This window comes from Centroberyx affinis, unplaced genomic scaffold, assembly GCF_046629955.1.
Source record: "Centroberyx affinis isolate AG114_WGS23_722 - 3 ecotype Tasmania unplaced genomic scaffold, CSIRO-AGI_Caff_v1 ptg003065l_1, whole genome shotgun sequence".
NCBI lineage: Eukaryota > Metazoa > Chordata > Actinopteri > Beryciformes > Berycidae > Centroberyx > Centroberyx affinis.
This window is the reverse complement of record NW_027281150.1, coordinates 139,195-162,500: the sequence shown is the minus strand read 5'-3', so window position 1 is coordinate 162,500 and position 23,306 is coordinate 139,195. Positions and strand designations below refer to the sequence as shown.

Below are 23,306 nucleotides of genomic sequence, written 5' to 3'. Positions count from 1 at the left end.
AAAACGGAATGAGAAAGTGTGAGTGAGAAAGAGAGAGAGAAAGAGAGGGGAAGAGGGAGAGAGAAAGAAAGAGAGAGAGAAAACACCCAGGAGTATGCAAGCTCACAGGCTTTTATCTGTATGAATGAGTGTGAGTGAATGGCTCATGTTTATAAAGTGGGCCTGGCAGTAAGTGTACGTGAGTGTTGCACTCGTAATCATATTCATCCCTGTCAGGTCAACCACAGTTTATATTGCCACTTCCAATCTAGCGGGCGTGACTTAGCCTCCAACACCACATGGTATTTGGCTGCTTCTCTAATGACATTTAGCGTCGACCGATAGGGACCGCATGTCACTCCAATTAAAGGAACACTCCCCTGTACTGCAAGCTGTTAGACAAACCTCAACTCCCCCCTGCAAATTTGGGGATGAATTATTGAAAAGGGCAAGGCGGGGCACCTTGATGAGGTTGGCACATTTGGCTAGCTGAATGGTCAAATTGACACAGCTTGAGGAAAGAGTAGAAAGGCCACTGCTATCTCAGCAGCTCAGAGCGGAGCCGGTTCGATGGCTGTGTCTGGAAGCCGGTCCTCATCACGCAACCTATCGGGCATTCATCCGGTTCGCCCCTAAGGACGACTTACGTGACAGCAAAAAAGTTCACATACTGTAGGTTACCATCAAGATTTCAACAGACCTTTATGCCTAGGATTTCAGAAGTAGCGACTGATAGGATACCTGCACACCATCAAAAATTAAGGTTTGGCATATTATTATGCAAGATACAAGTCTATTCTATTCCCGGGGTTAAAAAGTGCAAGGTGCAGCGCAGCAAATGTTTCAGGCAGGCGAAAATCTTTGGTGCACTTCAGTACCATTTGCTCTCTTAAATATAGTAGATCAATTGTAAAAGTTATACAGCTCGAGGAGAGAGTAAAAAAGCCATTGGTATCTCAGCAGTTCAGTGTAGAGACAAAAGATGACTCTGTAGTTGTGTCTGGCAGCTGGTCTTATCCTGATCACACATCAAGAACTCCTATTTACTGGAAATGTTGGACATTTTCCCTATTTTTCCCTAACTGATGCAACAGTGCATTACTACTATCTTCTATGGTCCTAGTTATAATATGAGTGATTTGTGATACAGTAGCATTGCAGCAATGATACTGACGTGCACATTATGATTATCATTAGAAAGGCTGAATGTGGGGCGCCCTGGTGGCTCACCGAGTAGGGCGCGTACCATTTGGCTCAGGCCTTCCCGTAGCGACCCGCGTTCGAATCCGACCCGTGGTCCTTTGCTGCATGTCCTCCCCTCGCTCTTTCTCCCATACCTTCCTATCTCTCGAATAAAGCATAACATGCCAAAAATAAAATCTTAAAAAAAAAAAAAAGGCTGAATGTTTTTGTTGATAAAGAAATTATGCAAAAAATAGAGATGGAAATTTATTGAATACATAATGATGTAGGCTTGGCATGATCGGCCTGAAGAATGGTTCAATGTCATTGCACAACAGTTTGACATTGCTTTGGACATATTGAAATGTTGCAGCAAAAGGCTGTCCATAAAATATCTGTCCACCTGGACCTCCCAGAAATGTCATAAACACTGTTCCCATGTGTAGGCTCTATGTTTACTAATTTGTTTCAACCCAGCTGATGGAAATGCACCTAATTAGCATGTTACTTTTTGCTACATTTCAAAAGTTTGTTTAAAATCCACTTGACAGTTATATGGAAACATAGCTACAGCTAAGCTAGCTAAGTGTGCAATGTTGTAGTGATTTCTGAATGCGTGTGTGAGAGTGTGTGCTTGAGGAAGAAAGACACAGAAAGACAAAGTGAATGTGAGTGTGTGAGTGAGTGAGTGAGTGAGTGAGTGAGTGAGTGAGTGAGTGAGTGAGTGAGTGAGAGAGAGAGAGGGAGAGAGTGAGAGAGAGGTGCTTACATGTGTGTGTGTGTGTGTGTGTGTGTGTGTGTGTGTGTGTGTGTGTGCTAGCTGTCCCTGCGTGTTGTTTGAAGCCGTTGATGACAGAGCAGTGGGACTGGGCTCTGTTCTGTTGTGCTCCCCAGGCCCCTGACCTACCTAATTGGATTTCAATGTTTAAAAGGCCAAACCATCAAAGAGCAGACTGGCGGTTTGACTGCTCTCACTTTTGGCTTCAGCTCTCTCCATTATTTATAACTGACAAGAAACTTTCTGAAATACACACTCTCACATACACACACTCGAACAGCAACTCATCCAGACATGTACGCACACAGACACGTAGAAGGACACTCTTAGGTGCCCATGCATGCACACACATGTGCATAACCCCCCCCCCCCAACACACACACACACACACACACACACACACACACACGTGCGCGCACACACAGTGCGCGGGTGTGCATTCAAAGGGGAATCAGACAGCACACCCTGACACAGCAAAGAGAATATAAAACCAAGGGGAGCTGGACACTGCATGTGAGAGTGTGTTTATGTGTTTCAGGAAGAACGAGAGACACAGACAGACAGATTTGTGTGTGTGTGTGTGTGTGTGTGTGTGCGTGTGTGTGTGTGTATTCAAAGCCTTAATGTCTGAGTCTGCACTCTGAGGCAGACTGTGCAGAAATGTTCTGACAGTGCAGAACTACAAAAAACTGACACAAGTTCTGTGTAAGTTTTTGCTCAAAACAATAGAGAAAGGCTCATGTTCTTGATCAAAGTTATAGAATAACCCAAAGAAACATCACTGCATAATACTAGCCATTAAAAATAGGCTCATAAATTTTATTACTTTGTTGCATATCAAAATAAATGTGGGCAACATCGTGAATTTGGAAGCTTATATATTAAATCTAAATCACACAAAATTTGACATGAAGTCTAAAACAAAAATATGCTACAGAGCTCACAGATGCCACAAAAACTCCACAAAAACTTCAAACTCCTCAAAAAACTAAAAAACATCCCATCCTGTTCTGCCTCTTTCACATCAAGAAGTCGGCAATCCTCTGAAGACGCAACAGTACCCACAACAAACAACAAGCTTTTCCTTCCATCCATGCTTCTGCAGCCATCTTTCATCCCCTGGGCTTTGTTTTGACCAAACAAATTTCTCTGTCGCCACCTAGCTAATCTCCGCCTATCTGCCCTACCTTGCTATCAAGATTGCATGGGGATTGAGTCTGGCTTTGATACAGGGGCCTTGATGCAGGGAAGCTATCGGCTCCAATCTGAATTCCCTTTTCTTGTTTGACAGAGCACCATCTCTACCAGTCTGACCCTACTGGATACAGCTCAAACTGGGAGGGAACCAAGCTCCTCCTATTCACACCTACACACTACTAAGACTGTATGTGTATGTACATTCACAAAGGCACACTAGTAAACACACACATATACATGCAAGCACGCACACACACACACACACTCAAGACACAACACACACTCCCTCTCTTTAATCCCATAGACTATTTTTTCCTCTTTAGGGTGCCACTCAAACATTCATAACATCTTGCTTTTGGACTTCAAACCGCAGTCTCTCTCTCTCTCTCTACCTGTCTGTCTGTTTCTCTTTCTTCTTCTTTCTTTCTCACAATATTCCAGAAAAAAAAATATCACAATATGAGTTTTATCAATATCGCGCAGCATATCTTTCTCTCTCTCTCTCCCACTACGATAGTGATCCAAGAGATAAAGCCGGCCTCTATTATTAGCAGTGTAATAGAGGGCTGTGGTTGTGACGATCTGACAAGGAGATGATAAGAAAAGTGCTTACTCCTCCGTTCTCCCTGCTCTCCTCCTATATCATTTAGAAAACAGTCGCAGTGCAGCAGCGGATCATGGCCAGCTAATGGCCTTAGAATATCATTGCTGCCACAGTAAGCAACACTTACCATTACTCAATTTGCACAGACGTTAAAAAGAACACCATTAAATTTAAGAATTCATATACGTTATTCCATTAGCCTAGGATGGTCCAATAAATATTTGTGTTCATGAACAACTCTCTCCCAGAGCCACAAACCAAATTACTACGAGTCAAACTTGAGCTGTGCAAGCCTGGAGTTGCTCTACAGACTAAGGAATGGGACATTGATGTTATGGATCCACAGCAGGTTTGTTTGAGTTTTCACACTCTGGTTTTTTATAGTGGTTTTGGCAGTTCTGTACCACAACATGTAGGCCAACCCTTATTCCCGGAAAATGCCCCTGGGTGCTTTTCTAGACACATGTACCATCTTTCTCAATTTATTGTCGATGGAGCAGCTCCAGATTTGATACCTGATAACATCACACGGTTGAATCTTACTTCACTGTGTTCAGGCTTTAGGAGAGAGAGTTGTTCATGTTCCCAAATATAGATTGGACTGTCTTAGAACAAAGGAATAAGATGTGGGAATTGTTAAATTGAGTGCAGTTACCCTTTAAGGACAAACCTGTACTGTATGTCTGCAAGCAAAACACACACATGCAGAGACACACACACACACACACACACACACACACACACACACACAGGCACACACAGGACAATAGAGTAGTGTGGATTATCAATAGTTTTTGCAGCAGAGGAGAAATACAGTTCACCTACCTAGATAGTGACCACTTACCTCAGGCCTATCAAACATATGCTTACCGCTACAATTCCTGGCAAAGAGTTTGTGAATCTGTGTGTGTGTGATTTTTCTCTCTTGTTAATATAAAAAAGTCAAGTAACAGTACAAAACAAGATAAGGCATGCTTATCCCTACAGGCTGATGTAAGTCGCTTGAGCAAAGAGTTTGTGACAACGTGTTGATATCCTTATTATCCAGTGAGTGTGTGCATGCGTGTGTGCCTATGCTTGTACTGAGGTGAGAGTCAACAACAGCCTGTGCATGCGTGTGTGCGTGTTTGTGTGTTTGTGTGTTCCTACGCTTGTAGAGAGTTAAGATTTGACAACAGCAGCAACAGCAACCAAAGCCAGAGTGGATTTCCAGGAGTGGATGTATTTGGAACGCTGTGGGCGACTCTGAAAAGACTCAAAATATGAACAGTTTCCCAGGATGCCACCTGATGTGTGTGTTTGTGTCTATGTGTTCAACTGTGTTTATGCGTGCATCCATGTGTGTGAATTTGGCTGGATTTATATGCACATGAACCCGTGTGTATGTGTAAGTGTCTGCGTCTCGGTATGCGCATCTCTGTGCACGTGTGTGTGCGTGTGTCTGCATTAGCGTTCTCGAGTGTGTGTTCTGCCAAGCCTGAGAAAGTGACATATCGAAGCAGCTTCCTGTATCTATAATTCATGGTGCAGGCTCCAAACAAAGAACGGAGTGTTCGGCTCCCATCAGACATGCTACAGGGGAACCGACACGGTTGCTAAAGCTGCAAACAAAAAAAAATAAATCCCTCATATAGCTGGCTAGCTAGGACCTGGAGCTAACATGAGGTATTATATAGTGTGATAGTAGAAACACGCACACAGACAGACAAGCAGGCTGACAAATACATGTAGAATAAGGGATACTCTTCTCTCTCTGGGTCATGTCTGTCTTTTTTCCTTAATGGATTTTCTCTGACCTACATTATCAGGAAACAAACAGACAAACCACAAGGAATATGACTCAGTCTGACAGGAACAAAGACCTTTTCAACACCATCTCATAATTCTTTTCTTGTGGTAGGTAGGTACCTGTAATCAGCCATGCCCACTTAGATGACTACCATGCAACGTTTAGATAACAACTCTAGCCCAAATACACTTTCAGAAAAAAGATGCAACACTGTACCTTTTGTCAGTGGGGTTTTGTCCTCCTGCTACTTGGGCAGAAGCTATAGTTGCGCTCATCACTCCTTTCTCTGCTAAAAATGTGTACGTTTTACGTTTCTACGTATTTTTTCATATCAATGAATGTAAATTTTGCTACTCTCCATCGCTGACTGATATAACGCAACAGTGACTTAACCTATACCCAGTACATGAACGCCTTTACATTTGCTGTTCTAAACACCTGGTGTCTGGTAGGTCTTTCATGAGAAAAATCCTGTGGTGCACAGGCATTGCTGTGCTTTATGTTTCCAGCAGCAGCAACAGGAGTTTAATAAACAGAAGAAGAACTGGATAGTTGGCATGAGAAGCGATAGCCATCAGGGCTGAACAGACAAAGGAAAGAGTGCCACCTACAGAAACTCAAACTTCATCAGGCGAAAATCCAGGGAAAAAGACGTCACAGTGCGGTCACAGTAGGAGTCTTTATGCCATTTGTACCTTTTAGACCCATAGAGTCTAAGGCACAACTACTTATATCCAAGTCACATATTTTTCTGCATGTTTACAGCTGGTCTTAAAATTGACATCAACCCAACGGGTATGTTTCAGGTTTAGCAGCATCTGACAGGCTGTTGCTTTTCATATGATGGATAGCAACAATTGAACATGCTGTTGCTTCCGTTTATTCAGTATAATGTAATGTCATGATTCCTCCATAGGGCCTAGCTTGCATCTGCTCCTGTCAACGCCTCCATTATTGTTGGGATATGTATGCCCTGTAATTAAAATGCTACATATGCTTAATAGCATTAGACATATGCGGTGCTTTTAACACCACCATGTGTCACAGGCAGTAGCTATCAACGTGATGCCTGCCCTAAATATCACTCAGACAAATGAACCAGGCAGATGGGGGGGAAGAGGGGTGGGTGTTCATTAAGATGGAAACAAAAAGAGAGAGGGGAAAGAGAGAAAGAGAGAGATGTCAAATATTGAAAAGAAAGTGAGTGATTGCAGAGATGGCAAGATAAAGACAGACAGAAAGAGATGGAGTGGATGTGGCGATGGAGAGGGAAAACAGGCTTTTCATAACTGATGGAAGGATCATTTCTTATCTATTCATATGTCACTGTGAGTCATCCTTTAGAGCAGCCAAAAATAGCTTTTCCACCAACTGCACCCAGTATGTTCCCCCTCTCATTCACTCGCCAATTCTCTTCTTCTAAAAGAGCAATAGAGAATCAGAGGATGTGCAACAGAGAGAAGGTAAGAAAGATTGAAAAAGTTGGGAGTGTTACAGTGTACAGGAGAGAAACTTTGAATATATATGTGCAAGAAAGAGAAATAGAGTTACAGGCAAAGAAGAAGAGCAGAGACAGAGATAAAGAGATGGAGAGAGAAGAGAGGCAGAGGCCCACAGAAGGCTTGATGGACAGAGGGATAAAAAGAGAGATAAAGAGAGTAAACAAGAAAAAAAGACAAAAGCAGAGAGAGGGAGAAACACACTGGTGAGAAGTTTAAAAGCAACCTATAGGCTATATACTGTCTGAATGGCACCTGACAAGAGAAACAATGTCTGGAAATAGCCTGGTTTAACAAGATGCTTTTACATGTTCACACATACAACACTTCCTAAATGGAGGGTGCAAACATTGAGAGGAGACAAGGTACATTAAACACCTGAAAACTGACGAACCCTGAATTAGAATGACTAGCGGTGGCAGTCTAACCATTGGCAGAGGAAGCTACACCTCTCTAGACTATTTATGCAAGGCTTACTGTTTACAAGCCTTTCAGCGCAACTCGTTTCAATCCTGGAACTCAGAATCAAATTGCAAAATAATTTTTATCTGGAGAAATGTACCTAAATGAATCTTTCAACTCATAGTGTGTGGGTGTGTGTGTTATTCGTGTACCATAATCAAATTAACAGATCACCACCTTTTATTAACCAATAACCCAAGAGCTGCGGTGAAAAACTAACCATATTTTCACACATTTACCGTGATCTCACATCTCATATCATTTCCGAAAATCCGTCCTTGGGTCTTTTTTTTAAAAACACAAAATAAAGCCTCATGCCTAAGAGCCTTTAAATCAAGAGGCTTGACGTTGCAGAGCCATGGAGAATGGAGACACTCAATAGCTCTCGCGCCAAGATAAACAAGCCAAGGAACACAAGCCTTGTGTGAGCCATAACAAGATGATTATGGTAGTGGCAGCTAGCTAGCGTTGCCTGATACGGAGAAAGAGAGAAGGCGGCATGTCATGTACCAGCCTCTGCTGCCAAGCAAAGGAGCTCTGTCTACTTTCCAACAGGGCTGGAAAGTGCCGACAATGTGCTGTAGCTGAAGAGCAGCAAGCATTGGAAAGAGCAGTCATGGATAGGTAATGTAGTGTAGCAAAATGACATGAACTAAGGGTGGATCCGCACTATGAGATTTCTTGAACTAATTAAGCTATAAATTTGCTACAAATTTTGAGGAGTACTCTTAGAATAGCCTGGCAAGCTAGACTCCTTTTACACCAAGGTAGTTCCTCCACATTTTATTGTATCCCACTGATCAACAAACATGACCTGACTGATTGCTCCAGTCCAAAATCAGGTGTGCCAATCAGAACAAAGTTAACTTCCTTGTTACTAACTCCAAGTTTGCCGCCTTCTATGGTAAAAGAATCTGCTTAGGATGAGGCGCCTCTGAGAAAGCCACTGAGAAAAGAGATGACAAAGGATTTTCGCCTTAATCTTCTAAATGTGTGTGGGGTGGTATAAATAAGAGCTAAGCCAGCCAAAATCTTGTAGTGTGAGCCTTTCCTAACTAACAAGCAGTGTGCCAGGTTCCTGGATAAGTGGCACTCAACCCCTTCAGCCAGGGCCTCCATTTTGAAACAGTATGCATTTTAATGTATGGGGTTGGCACAGAGATAGTGGGGGTCATAGGCAGTGGGGCTGTGTGTGTGTTTGCATCTGTGTATGTATGTGTGTGTTTGTGTGTATGTGCATGAGCAAGGGAGAGGGGGCGGGTGATGGCTGCTATTCACAACTGTAGAACCCGTTTTTTCCACTATGTGGCAGCGCTAGTGGATTGCCAAGGCAGCCAGCCTGTACCCCCATGGTATGTAGACACTGTCGCTTTCACACTCAGTGAGGGGGGGGGTTATAATATGTGTGTGAGTGAGAGAGAGAGGCAGAGAGAGAGAGAGGGTTCCACTTTACAGTATGGCTGAAGCCTGAAGATGAAGCCTGGTACAGGTCAACTTCAGCTGCCCCTCCAACAGATCAAATACATTGAATCACTAACCTCCAACACAATGCCAGACACAAATGTGGTGTCATCAACAAATGTAGTTATGATGCAAGACAATATATTTACCATTTCTATGCAGGGCTATTCAGTTCATTCCAAAGTAGAAATTCATTGCACTGAGCAGCCTTGGCTAGCAGGCTGAATAGAGAAATGCTGTTGACTAGTAGCTATGGTGTGAGCAACGTGCACCTGTGGCATGTAGACCGAATTCAGGCCACTTGGGACTCAGCGGCTGCATTCTACAGCTATACTTTACCTTTCAACAATACACTCTCAAATATCAACATCAAAGAGGTTGGCTGTTCTGTAAGACACTGGTGACAATTTGTTGATACAGGCGGAGGAAGCACTCCATGCCCTATCATTGCGTGTCTGTTGACAACAGCGCCAGGCTCCAACCCACTCACTATAATCATTATTTCAAGAAAAGCAAAAGGCCTAGCTGGGTATCATTTCACTACGATTATATCCCATCACAGCACAATGCAAGCAGACAAAGACAACTGTTGTCAATATGAAATGCTGCACAATTCAGAAAACAAAAGAATGCTATAGAACAATCAAAACAGAAACAACATGAATAAATACCCAAACCTGATGATGGCGTGATAATATGTCTGCATTATTACAATATTTTGAGAAAAAAAGGCAGCCTTTTTTCACATTTACGCCTATCAGCCAACCTTCACCGGAATGAATGGATGTGATTTGGCTCTGCTGTTCTGCAATCAGTGTGCCTTGTTTCAGCTGAAACAGATTTCTCACTCCAGTATATTTCAGCCAAGAGTTAAAGCAGCTTCTCTAAAATAAACTCTAACAAAAAAAATTTACTGAAATGAAGAAAAAAAACACACATACACATCTGACGATCTCGGTCTTAAGCACACTTTTACCGTTGCTACCGGCTACTGCAAAATGGAACCACATTATCGGGGGATTAATGATTACTCACAAACTGGGTGTGAAACAAAAAGGGCTGAATAAACAGAGAGAAATAAAAGCTGATCACAGGAGTGGGAGATGTGAGAATAAAAGAGGGATGCTAAATCAATGAGATTTAAATGGGAGTTGCGGTTGGATTTGCCGGGTTGACGGCATCCCTATCTGGGTGTCAAGCATGTACCGTGGGTGTGCTAAACAACATCCAAACATCCCCAAATCCCCCAGGAGCCTTTTCAGAGGCAAAAGAATCTGGGAAAGGGACTGAATAAGAGAAAGAGAGAGAGAGCATGATAAAGAGTGAGAGAGGGAGAGAGAGAGAGAGAGAGAGAGAGAGAGAATCAGTGGGTACCCCTGAAGCAAATAAAAGCCATGACATCATTGTATGGCATAGAGCAAGGAGTGAGGAGGCGAAGAGTGGGGTGAAGGGAGAGAGAGAGAGGGAGAGGGAGAGAGGGAGAGAGGGAGAGAGGGAAGCACCCACAGCCAGCCATTCTGCCTTGCGGGGCCCATCCTCAGGAATGGATAAGAGCTGAACAATGGGTTCCTGCTGAATGGGATCCCAAATCCCACAGGAGAATAACAAATCACCAAGGGGAGAGGGGGAGAGAGATGGAGAGAGAGAGAGGGAGAGATGGAGAGAGAGAGAGATGGAGAGAGAGAGAGAGAGAGAGAGAGAGAGAGAGAGAGAGAGAGAGAGAGAGAGAGAGAGAGAGAGAGAGAGAGAGAGACTTAAAAAGATGTGCACACAAAGCAACAAAGCATCTTGGGACATGTAGAGCAAGGCAAGGAGAGATTGAGACAGAGCTGCCTTTGTCCTCCCTGGCTGGTGGGTGGCTTGGTGCAGAGGATTTGAATGTGGTAGCGTTTACATCAGAGCTCTCCAATATATTGATCTGGCCATGTAATCCCTCCAATGATAAATAAAAAGGTTGGATCTGCTGTGCAAGTGTTGTTTGTTGGGGCTACATGACAGAGCCTGTGGGAGGCAAGAAGCAGGCTTTATGTAACTTTTCAGGGGAGCTTTGCGTTGTGTTCAGAGTTTGGCCCGCTGTTCTCGATGCTGCTTTGACAGCGAGATGTGAGGCAGAGCGGAGCAGGGAGGGATGTTCAGGGAGGTGCTGATCACAGCACCTCCTCAGTCCTCACACAAGTCAAATGGGATGTTTAATTGCATTCTTCATCTCTCAGTTTTAATAAATAAGGTCGCAGCCTTCACTGTGAGGGCTCAATGTGCGTGAGTGTGTATGTCTGTGCATCTTCGTGTACGTGCGGGTGTGTGCGCTTTCAAACAAAAAGCTTCCGTTCCTCTGTGATTACAGCACTGCTGCTGAAAGCCAGAACAGAGAAAATAAATTAGAATCACATGAAGAAAAGTCTTTCATGTCTGATGCTTTGATAACAAAAACAAGCAGGTTTCCACAAACTAAAATTAGTTGGCTTATAATTTGGTACTGGCTGGGGACAACTTGACACAAAAATTTCAAACAACAAATGGAAGATTCACTCATGAATAAGTCACAAATAAAAGAAAGGGAAAATAGCACTATGACATTTATTTTTGGGAACTGTAACAAAGAAGACGCTAGAAAAAGAAGCGGTGCTTATGTTGAGGTAGAGTGACGCAAATGTAGCAGAATCGAAGAAGCTGCTATGCTTACTGATCTGGTAGAAATATGATCTTTCAGATAATTCAGTAGCACTTGTGTATGAATGAGCACAATTAACAGCGGGGCTGTCTATGACGCTTGCAGGCACTCCTCTATGAGAGGTTTGAGACTAAATACAGATGTAGCCATTGTAAAACTACTGCACATTCGACTGCATGCTTACTAATGCATACTACTGGTGCACTTGGCATTCAAGAAAGAACTGTCTGTAGAATAGATGCATTTTAATTGCTCAATTGTTGCTAGAAGTGCACAAAGTCATTCTCCAGCTCACTGTCAGTAGAGTAGCTTGAGGTTGTCTGTCTTGACACAATGCAGAGTCACAGTAGAGTCACATCAAGTAGATTTTGGGTTCAAGTTGTTCATGTTCACAAATTTTGATCAAATTGTCTAAGATCATAGGAGGAACATATGCAAATTATGTTTTGGAGTGGAGTTTTGCTTTAAAGCTATATTTACCTAATTTTTTCCTGCTGCTGTTTGAAACTCTAAGAGCCTTACTACTTCATCAATTCTCATCAAGTCTGTCTGAAGCTATCAACTACAGACATCCTTTGAAGTCTGAGCCAGCATATAGAAGCTACATTAGCTCACTAGCTATTATCCTGGGCCTTTGCGGCCTAGCGTGTCCACAATAAATATTGAAATCGGCAGCGTCTGCCTCGCAAGTGGATGTTCTGTATTATGAATGTCAGCCTCCCCTGGGACGGCGGAGCAGTGGCTCATTCTAATGCCAAAGGACAGAGAGAGAGAGAGAGAGAGAGAGAGAGAGAGAGACAGACACCAAGACTGTCAAGGGGTTTCAACTTTCAGACTCATCAAAGCGACATCATAGTGTCTACTTGCACAAGTATTAGGAAAGAGGAGGATGGACATAAGGGAAAAAGGGAGCAAAAATGGCAGAGTAACAAAAAGAGAACGGGTGAGAGAAAGACAGAGGGACACAGAGGACAGAGAGAGAGAGAGAGAGAGAGAGAGAGAGAGAGAGAAAGAAAGAGAGATAAAGTGAGCTCTGTCTCACCAGATGTGCAGTGTGCCTGAGCTCATAGTGCTCTTCCTTATTGTACATGCAGGCGTACAGTATGCTGTACAGGCACACTAGACTGCACACTAAGCTTAACTACGCACAAGTGTAGCAGTAGACATTTAGTTAGATAATCATTGTCTTAATTCCAACCAGGACATATTTGCAAAAATACTGTAGCACTAATGAGAAATAGATGCCATAACATTTCTAGAATGGCTTCCACTCATTATGCCTTCTGCTCATTATGCCTTTCATCAGTCAAGGTTTGACCTTATGCTTTGTAGGCCAATGTGGCATGTGTCTTAGTTATTCTAGAACAGAGGCAACCATCTAAAAACTAGGAGGCTGCTAATTGTGTCTCAGTTTTGATCTTCTTCTCTCTTATATAATTCCTTTGCCTCAAATTCCGAGGTCTCTTGACCCCTGAAATTTTACAAGTCCCTGGGCCTGGGCACCCGTGAGTTGGCCAACACTGATAAAAAGTGAAGGAGAAACTGCACAGCACCCTAAAACAGAGTGGACAGAAGACATGCATGCAATACGTACTCTACTAAGGCACGTCCAGCAACCAACATTAGAAGAGACGTGTGCACCAGATACTGGGCACAAAACAGTCCACTAGTGTCGGTGTTGCTCCTCCTCAAGCGCAGCGTTGTCCCACAGAGACCAAACCAATACACTTCAGAATTAAAATGGGTAGATTGTGCACTTCTATTTCAAGGTCTGTGCAGTTGGCAAATGACTAAATCTGGTGATCTGTATTCTAGGTGGCGTACATAGAAAACACCCTCTCAAAATACCAAACAGCACAGATTCTTTCTTTTTCTGAAAAAGAAAAGGATACATTTACAGTTGTTGCGATGAACGCTAAGCTCTGCAAGCCATTAATAACTGCAACTGTTAATGCCTGAACTAAAGGGACATCCCATACATGATGGAGAGGGAAATGTAGAATCCCAAAACTACTACTACTACTACCACATACAGGGGAATCCGCTACTCCCAACGCTCCACACTCCATACATGCCACAATGAACAGTGAGGGAAATGTACACAAGACCTCCCCCTGTTCCTTCCACTCCTTTCCTCCTCCATGTCACCTCCCCCCGTCCTCTTCTCCTCTGCCTCATCTTATTCCTCCTCTTGTGCCTTCTTCTTCCTTTTATCCCTCTCCTGCTCGTCCTCATCTCCTTTTCTCTGTTCTTCCTCCCCCTCCTCCTCATCACCTTCCCCTCATCCTCATCTTCTTCCCTCTATTCCCTCTCCTGATCCACTTCCTTCTCCACCTCCTCCTCCTCCTGATAGTCCAGTAAAGTAGAGACCACTAGGGAGGCGGGCCTTTATGCATGGTGAGGGAGTCTGAGTTGTTCTGTCTCTGCTGCTTATCCTTAGGGATGGTGCTACACTAGACGACAGAACCCACACTATATCTACAATGAATGAAACATGTTGTATACTGGGAGGTCTGTTTCACTTCTTCTTCTAAGGATTAACTATGGTCCACACTAGGAACATTAAGACATAGGCGTGAGGATATTTACCTGTGTGCAAAATGTATTGCGATGTTTCCCCAACACAGTTTTCATGCTGCGGAGGCCTATGAAACAGCACCACAAAGCACAACAACTCTCCACTGAATCCACTGAATACAAATTCAATTCTGGCATGTAGCAGCTACCATAGGTGGGGTGGCTACCCTGCCTATTCCATGGTAGTGATGTATTAAATTTAATTTCTGTTATGTACTGTTAATCCACCTACTCTGAGAGGAGGGAGGAAAAGGTTAAGAAAAGTAAAAGTAAAAAAAAAATCCCTTAAAATTACATCCTTCAAGGGAAATGGAAAAATCCTATCCTAAAAAGCAGTCTACTAATTTCCCCTAATATGTCTCCTAACATCTCCTCCACTGTACTGTACTGTAGGGATATGTCACATACTGTTTAGTGAAGGAGATATGAAGCACCCTAGCTCTCCTCCTCCTCCTCCTCAGGGAGAGTGCTAATGAAGCAGGAGGCTGGTCAGATGGAAGAGTCTCTAACTCTCCGCTTGGTTTCCATTCAATCAATAATATACAGATGGTCCCTCCTTGCCTTCCTCTCCTTCTCTTTCATTTCCTTTCCTTTATCCTCCTTATCTTCATTATTTTGCTCCTATTTTATTTGTTTTCACCTCCTCTCCTTCACCCTCATATTTTCTCTCATCTCCTTGCTCCTCCCCTCCCTTTCTCCCTTCTCCTCTCCTCTGTCACCTTTAATCCTCTAATTTCCCCTATTCGCAGTTTTCTCTTCTCCTCTTTTAGACACTTAGCGGCAAAGGCGTTATAAATCTGCAGTGTAATTAGAATGACACTTGCAGTGGTGTTTCATTGCTATTTGCAACTAATTTACTTCTCAGTCATCGCAATGTTTTGACATTCCAGAACTTACACTGTGCAATTCACAGAGTTTGGAGAAAACAAACTTACTGACAGGAAACTCTAATCAGGAAACACCAATGGAAATAAAAACTGTGCACACTCAGACTGCCTAAATACAAATTTAAACGAGATATCCTATCCAGCTATCACTGGCACTGAGAGACCCTTTCCTTCCTGTGGGACAACAGTGCCCCCTGCTGCTTATCAGAGGAAGTGCGCCTCAGTGTTGTTAAGTGAAGTTGTTGGTGAACTGTGGCAGCTCCCTCTACACTATTAACCTAGTCTTGCTTCAGCCCCCTGGCTATCTCCACCCACGAGGGGAATTGTGTAAGTGGATTTAAATAAATTAATTCGTCTTTCTAGCCTGGGGAGAATGTGGTGAAAAACAGTAAAATCCTCCCGCTGTTGCATCCAAGGAGATAAAGAAAAACATATATTTTCTCTAGCTTAAGCCTATAGGCCCACACTTAAGGACAGCAGCAATTTGAATATGTCATCCCTAATTCCATGTTTGAGCTGGGCTGGCATTCTCTAGGGACAGAATACTAAGCAGCATACAAAAGAGACACTTGACTAGTCAGCTAGAACAAGGCTAGGGGAATAATCAGTCCCACCATTTTGTGGCAAAAAATCTTTTAAAGTAGACCAGTCAATTGCCTAAAGGCCTAGACAAAAATTTGCAATCTATGCTAACAACCAGCTGTCCTGTCTAGTATTTAGAATCTGTAGTAATGATGCTTTATTTTTGTGACAACAGGAATATTACAGTAATAACTGGGAACTAGGATCTGCTTGAGATGAAGGTGGCACACAAATTGTTATTATGTTAAGCTGCTGTAGTCTACAGCATCATATAAATGCCTAAAAGCAATCTAAAGAGAATGCCACCATACTACCTTGTGGCTGATTCTGGCATATTCAAAGAAAATAAGAAAAGCCTATTGGCACAGTTTTCCTTGGCTTTGCTTTGTTTTGTTTTGTGACAGCCAAAGGTGATAAAGTTTGCCAGTGGGATGGGTTTTGTACAGGGAAAGGCGGAGACTCTAAGATCACACACCTAACTTTGCGACATAAATAAGGCACCTAAAAACCTTTCTGAAGCCCTCATGTTGCAATGAAAAGATGCACCATATTTTAACATTAAATAACAACATTTAACATTTAATTTAACATTCTGAAATCTCAAATTTTCTGTTACGCGATATAAGAGTTTAATATGCAGGTCTGGCCTGCTGCCACATTTACTATTAAGCCAGAATGCTGAATATATTTCAAATATCTGACAAAACAACAACAACACCTGATTAATCTTACTGTACATCAGCTGTGTCAATATTTGAGGCTGTTAAGGTGTATAGCAGAATCAAAACACCAAATCTAGTAAAATGAGATATTCACAGATCACATACTTTTTTTTACACTCTCATAGAAATGTTTAATGTAATTTAATGTAAAAAGAAACAAAAAAAAACTGCCAAGGTTTAAAAGCTTTGAAGTCCTCATTTGTGCAATAGCTAGACTAGAAAACAATCTATCTCCCAATGGACGAGACAGAAATGAGCCAGGCAGACCCTCAAGGTCCCGGCTATTACAGTAACTAGGCAGCATTAGCTAATAGGGATCCAAACAAACTCTGGAGAATACAAATGAATGGAAACAGTGCAATGCAAATCCATATACTTGTGTGCATTTCCATTTTTTGGGGGGGTCTATCATGTTTCCATTTTTATGTTTATATTCCGTATTAAAACTTTTAATACTTTCTGTTGTGATGTAAATAATATTACTACTACTACTTATAATAATAACAATAATAATATTTAAATCAAAACAGTGAATAGCTGAATAAGGCCCTAAATGTTTAGGTAAAAAAATGGGAACACAAGGGCTAAATAAACGGACAGTGCAGTGTTAGCTACAACATAAGCACCCAATAAATGCACATATAGTCCTAGCCACAGTGTAAGCCTCTAAAGATAATAAAGAGACCCTGGAGGCTTTGGATAACAAGCTTCCTGGTCTCTGGTCTTTATACTGCAGTTGCTCTGGACCCAGATGTACCTCAGGGTCAAGAGAGACACCAAAGGGATTAGGATCTATTGGCAAAGAAGGAGGGATAGATTGGATAAAGGACAAATTGGTTCCTCAAGGAGGAGTGAGCACTGAACAGTTCTCTGCTTAGAATTGATAACAAATATCTGTTTTCTACTTGTGTTGTGTGTGTGTGTGTGTGTGTGCGTGTGTGTGTAGATTTCTGCAGATGTGTGAGAGAAAAAGAGCAAGAGAGAGAATGACATTTACATTGTGTGTGTACTGTGTACACATACGCAGGTGTGTGTGTTCATACCTCAGAGTCTTCACTGCGAAGCCCCAGTTGGAGGATAGCGCTGGGATCCTTCAGTTTGGCTTGGCTGGACTGGGCCATCTGCAGGTTCAACTGCCAGCCAACATGCTCCAGCTGGAACACACACACACACACATCCAGTGTTTTCTTTACATTCATTTAGCTCACTGTGAGATAAATGTAGATACAATGAAAAGTCATGATTTGGCTATACTGGACACAAAAATCAATGAGAGTTGCAATTACAGCAGGAAAAAAGAGGATATCCATACATAATGATATAAATATTCAAATAAGAGCCTCCTAAACTGCAACACCTATTGGATCTGATCCTGGAATGGGCCCAGGAGCAAATCTGGGTCTCAGAGCTACAATTAAAAAATTCTACAGGAAACCCTGCAGCCAACACACAAATACACACCCATGAACATGCTCACCCACAATCAATATAGCACTTAGCGATTCAAGATTCAGAAAGTGGCGGCACTGTGGTTTGTGGTTAGCGCCGTTGCCACAGCAAGACGGACACGGGTTCGATTCCAAGCCCGGTCCCAGATACTACATCCTCCAACAAGAGGGTGAAAAGAGGATTTCCCCTTTGGGAGATGAATAAAGTATATCAAATTAAATCAAGATTAGATAATGCAAAAACACTTTATAAAGATAATTAGTAAACAAATCTAAATAGTCAAATAGACATGAAGAATACAATCTATCAGTAACTAATCTGCCCAAGGATTACAAATAGTAAATCACAACAGGTCTAGCTGACTGAAGATGGGTGCAAGCTACAAAATTTCTTGCCACTGTCAAGACATATTTTCAATTCAGAAATTCCAAAGAAATTGTCAAAGCCTCTATGAAGAACCATGAGGTGGCATTTTCACCTCCAAATACCTAAAATTGGGAAGGCCTATTTGATGCAAAAATCAGGCAAAAACCTTGTAGCGTCTCCTCTCACCAACCTTACCAATTCACTGACTGTCTGGCTGATTTACAGAGTGATACCTCATCAGTCAGCTGTAGCAGTGTGATAGATTAGCAGCACTGAGCTGAGGTAGGGCAGTTAAGTGTTTTATGATGCAGAGAGAGGCCATAATAATAAACCAAATGTGACTTATAGGCTGTAGATGCTTCCACAGCATCAGGAGACAGGTGTGAGGAGTCTGACTCCAAGGGGAAGGGGCTGTGCCACATCACTCACAGCAACAACAACATCCACACTGACAAGAGATGTTGCTTGAAAACATCACAACTCTATAGTGTTTTTCATTTTACTTGAATTAGATAGAATTGGCCATAATGAATAATAAATTAATAAATATATAAAACTATGATTAAATACATAAATACATGTATAAGATAATATGCAGAGAAACCTGTTAATAAATACATGGAAACAATGAACATGAATATAATTTAATAAATAATTAAAAATATATATATATATATTTCCTTATTAATTTATTTCTGTATTTCTGCATTTCCTGCTCCATAATATGCTAATTTTTCAGTGGCCATAGTGTCCGACACTAGTTAAGGCATGGCGATGAAACTATTAGTTCACACATTAGTCTACAATAAAAAACATTATTGTCTCTGCAGTAGAAGCCAAATGTCTTCATTCTCTGGAAATCACAACATCAATCATCACAGTAATTGGCCTGGCCAGTCTTCTTGGCAGTGACCAACTTAAAGTCTAATTGTGAATTTATGACCACCTGCATGTGTTTAACTGACGCAGCCCCATTATCACAGCACGGACAAACACACAAATAAATAGGGAAATATGTAAATGGGGAAGAAAAACAAGCATTCTTCTTGTTAATACATTGTCTTACTCATGTATTTATTCATTTATGCTCAGTTTTTTTTTTCATTCATTTCTATGGCCGATTCTGTCCTCCTTGTGTGACTTGACTATTCCCCAAAGCCAAGGCAGAAGTTAAATGGCTGTCACTCACTGTCTACTGTTAGTCCAACAAGTAGCAAGAGACTCATGGGGGAGAGAGGGATGACTTACTAGACATGAAGGTATAACAACAACAACTGTAGCATAATACATACTGCATATTTATTTAGTGTTAAATTGGTAATAAGTCCCTCTGCTTCTCTGACTATCCACTCCACTTTGAAAGGGAAACTGTTTGAAGTGTCTCTGCTTAATCAACTTGTACAGAGGAGCAACTTTAAAAAAAATATAGTGATAAGATTTGTGAGTTGTACGAGGTGTGACTCTGTCAATCCAAAGAGTAGGGATTTACACAAAACCGTTTATTTCAGAATTAAATTATGCTCAAAGTTTTTGAGCATTATTAACTAATAAATAGTTAGTAAGTAATTTGAAACTGAAGAGTGGGAGCTGACATCCATTTAATTACAGGACCTGGCAAAAAAAAAACATATTTTTTTGATTCCTAAAGGAGTTGCTCAGATCCAAGAGCAAACCAAACCTCTCTGTTACAGACTTGTCAGCTGCATCCAAGCAGCTTCCCAGACTGTACATCTGGTTGGGACTAGGACCAAGAGACAGGTAAATATGCCCATCAGCCTTACCTTTTTGGGGGCAAAGACACTGTGCCTGAGCCTCTCCACCAGCTCAGGACCTGCGGTGGCCCAGGTTTGAGAAAACACCTCAGCCTTGTCTGGGCTCAGATGAACCGCCTCAAGCTGCTGCTGCAGAGCGGCCGGCTTCACGTTTTGATACACTGCCTGAGGAGAGGAGAGGAGAGGAGAGGAGAGGAGAGATGACTGTACTGCAATTATTCATATAATAATTGCTTTCTATCAGAAACACTAACGGTCACTCCTCCAACACCAACACTCCCTTTAACACTAACACAACATTCAGTTTTTAGGGTACCGTAGTTATATGCTTATAATAAAAGCTACTATAAGCCATGTTTTACTAGTGACAATGATGCTAGCAACACTAACAGCCACTCAAATGGCACCAACACTCCCCCTTTAAAACTAACACTCAACACAGCAGTGACACAACGCAACCACTCACACACACACTCACAATACAAATACTGTACAACAGCGACCCAGCTGGAGAACTGGACTTATCCAGATCAACAGGCACCAATGGTCAAGAATTTCCCTGTCTAAATTTAAACACCCTGAGTGTTTTTTTTTCATATTTCATATTTTATCTGAGGCATTTGAATTCATTTACATAGTGTTTTGCTTACTTATGTCTCCTCGATGAGATCCAGTCACCTAATGTTGACCCCTTATAATTGTTGTACTCTTAGACATCGCTGAGCTACCTATTCCCAAACAAAACCCCTTATACAACAGGTGAAAACCCTGATAATAATTGAACAAAGGCTGTAAGAAGCTCTCACCTGCTCTAGAATAAAGGCCGCAGTCTCCAGGACGAGACTGAGAGCCTGTTTGTCCAAAGACAGAGCAGCCTCCAGCTTCTGCTCCTCCTCTTCGCTGAACGTACGCTCTCCCTATGAAGAAAGACACAAATCATTGCCATCTTATGAGTAATTCAAAAGGTCACATTTTCAAGAATGAATAAATACTTGAAAGGCTTTTTTTCTGATTGAGGAACATGCACTTAATAATATATCCAATGGCTTGTGAATGGATTATGTGGCTGCTAGGTAGGGCTGTGCAAAAAAATCGATACAGCTGAGTATTGTAATATTTTTTTCCATGATACTGTATTGATTTTCCAGCCCCTCGTATCGATACATTAAAAAAAATTATTGATGTTTTAAATGGATTTAAAATGTCCTTAAATTTCCCTCAAATCCCTTTGAATTAAATAGTTTTGACTCAATTTGTCCGCTGAGTTATCAATATAATTTGATGTACATATTAGACTACCCAGGTGGTACACAGCAAATTGCATTTTCAGCTCAATTTTAAAATTTTCAGTAAATTATGTAGAATATTGCAATGTATCGCATTATGTATCCTATCGCAATGTATCGTGATACCGTCGTATCGTGACCCATGTATCGTGATACGTATCGTATCGTGAGGTCCTTGCCAATACCCAGCCTTAGTGCTAGGGCCCAGCACATAAAGAACCATGTTAAGTTTCAATACAACTTGAGAAAAAGAGGATATCAACAATGGAGTTATGGGATATTTTTTTCGATGGCAGGAGCATGTATTAACTAGTAATGCACAATAAACTTTATGAAAGGTAATTGATTTACAAGGACACACATAGACAACAGAGCAGCATCATAGCCACATTTACAGCAGTGGCAAGGCTCAAAATATTAATAACATGGCATCAAAAGCATTATTTTCTTTTAAACCATTGCCCTGCTGATGAATTATTTCTCTTGGCATGCCATAAATAAAAATAAATGGACGAATTGTTTTGGGGATGATTGAGTGATGATTAATGGCAGCCAACTAGTCCTGTGAAATGAACTAGACTGGTGTGATCAACTATCCCAGGGCCAGGCATGTGTGGGTTCATTAGAGCTGTGCCTGACTGATGCTCCAGTCATTATGTATGCACTGCTGTCCCTGTTCTGTTGAAAAACCCTCTTGTCTTTGATGCAGATAACACTGCAGGCTGCTGTACCTTCAGATGAAGCTTCTGTACGATGCGGGAGATCAGCCTCGAGAACTTGTTCACGTCAATCGCGTTGATGAAAGTCACCGCTTCTTTTATGCTGTTTGGATTAAGCGTCAACGTTAACGACCACAGACACCCTACAATAACACAGCACACATGTTTAACAATGCTGTGTGTATTCAAATAGCCCTATAGGGTCCAGGCAGGTCGAGTAAAACGTGGTCACGACAAATGACAGAGGAAGAAACCTGATGAAGAGACAGTTTAAAGAGAGCAGGAGCATATGAAGCTTAGCTAGGGTAAAATGTCTAACGTTTAGGCACCAAATCAAAGTAACTGTCATTTTTATGGAGACTTGTAAGATGCTGTCGTGACTCGAAATGATAGCTACTAAGCTACTGCAAGACTTCTTTTTCCTTTACAGGGGAAAATAACGCACAAGCCTACCTTTGAGTCTCTTTAATAATAGCAGCCATGGTTGCCTTTTGTGTTCTTTAAATAAGCGATAAAGAGTTTAAATTTGTCAGAGCACCATCTTCACAACACTGCTGTCATCTCTCCCTTCCTGTTGTCACAAGACGATGCACGTGATAGTCAAAGCTGCGTAAAAAAAAACGCTCACACTGAAGCGTAATATTCAGAATACAAAAAAAATGTACAAAAAGAATGAAAACGTATATCATGTAAGTATTTACCATGGATATATTAAACTAGGTATTTACACAATACTGCTAACAATACTACCAAAAACCAATAACTGTGATCACACCAAGACAGCGTTGCGCAAAAGCTGCGCATAATTTTCTTCGTCTGCTTCTTGACTTCTTCTTGACTTATACCGGCTGTTCACATTCTCGTTCGTTGTATTATCGCCATCTAGTGGTTTTATAAATTACTAATAATGTCATTACAAGCTTTGATGTCATTCTTTTCCAGTTAAATTGTCAGAGAATGCAAGGAATTGTATGATTTTGATAGATTTTTTTAAGGATACATGTTACTGTTTTCATAGTTAATTGCTGTTCTCCATTCTCCAGCATTCTCATCTCCATTCCCTCTCTCTCTCTGCACTATACTTCCCGCACTGAATTAAAACATGACTTGACTGTTTCCTGTTCCTGACAATAATCAGAGATACCTGTTGGACGTTTCCGATAATATTCAATGATTTGTTCAGCCAACTGTGTCCTAATCTAATCAGAGTCTTATAAATGCTGCATATAATGATTCTGTGAACTTTCTCTGGTGCATCGGTCAGTGGGCGATGGACAAATTTAGTAATTTAGTAAAGCCTGTTGCTGGGTTGATTAGTATTTGT

The 23,306-nt window shown here is 41.7% G+C and overlaps 1 protein-coding gene across 2 annotated transcripts in view; it reads right to left on the bottom strand.

Annotated features, from left to right (window-relative positions):
- commd10 (COMM domain containing 10) overlaps nucleotides 1–22,557 on the bottom strand; it is a 47,981-nt gene extending 25,424 nt beyond the window's left edge. The window contains exons 1-6 of one of the 2 annotated variants that reach the window (XM_071537554.1): nucleotides 22,436–22,557; nucleotides 21,995–22,085; nucleotides 20,784–20,894; nucleotides 19,987–20,142; nucleotides 17,434–17,544; nucleotides 6,449–6,502 (exon numbers count right to left, since the gene is read on the bottom strand). In XM_071537554.1, the coding sequence (XP_071393655.1) occupies nucleotides 6,449–6,502; nucleotides 17,434–17,544; nucleotides 19,987–20,142; nucleotides 20,784–20,894; nucleotides 21,995–22,085; nucleotides 22,436–22,464 (552 nt within the window). In that variant the 5' untranslated portion in view covers nucleotides 22,465–22,557. Of the gene's footprint in view, nucleotides 1–6,448; nucleotides 6,503–17,433; nucleotides 17,545–19,986; nucleotides 20,143–20,783; nucleotides 20,895–21,994; nucleotides 22,086–22,435 lie in introns of those variants that run through there. The other variant, XM_071537553.1, reaches the window with a different exon arrangement.
- Nucleotides 22,558–23,306: the final 749 nt, after the last annotated feature.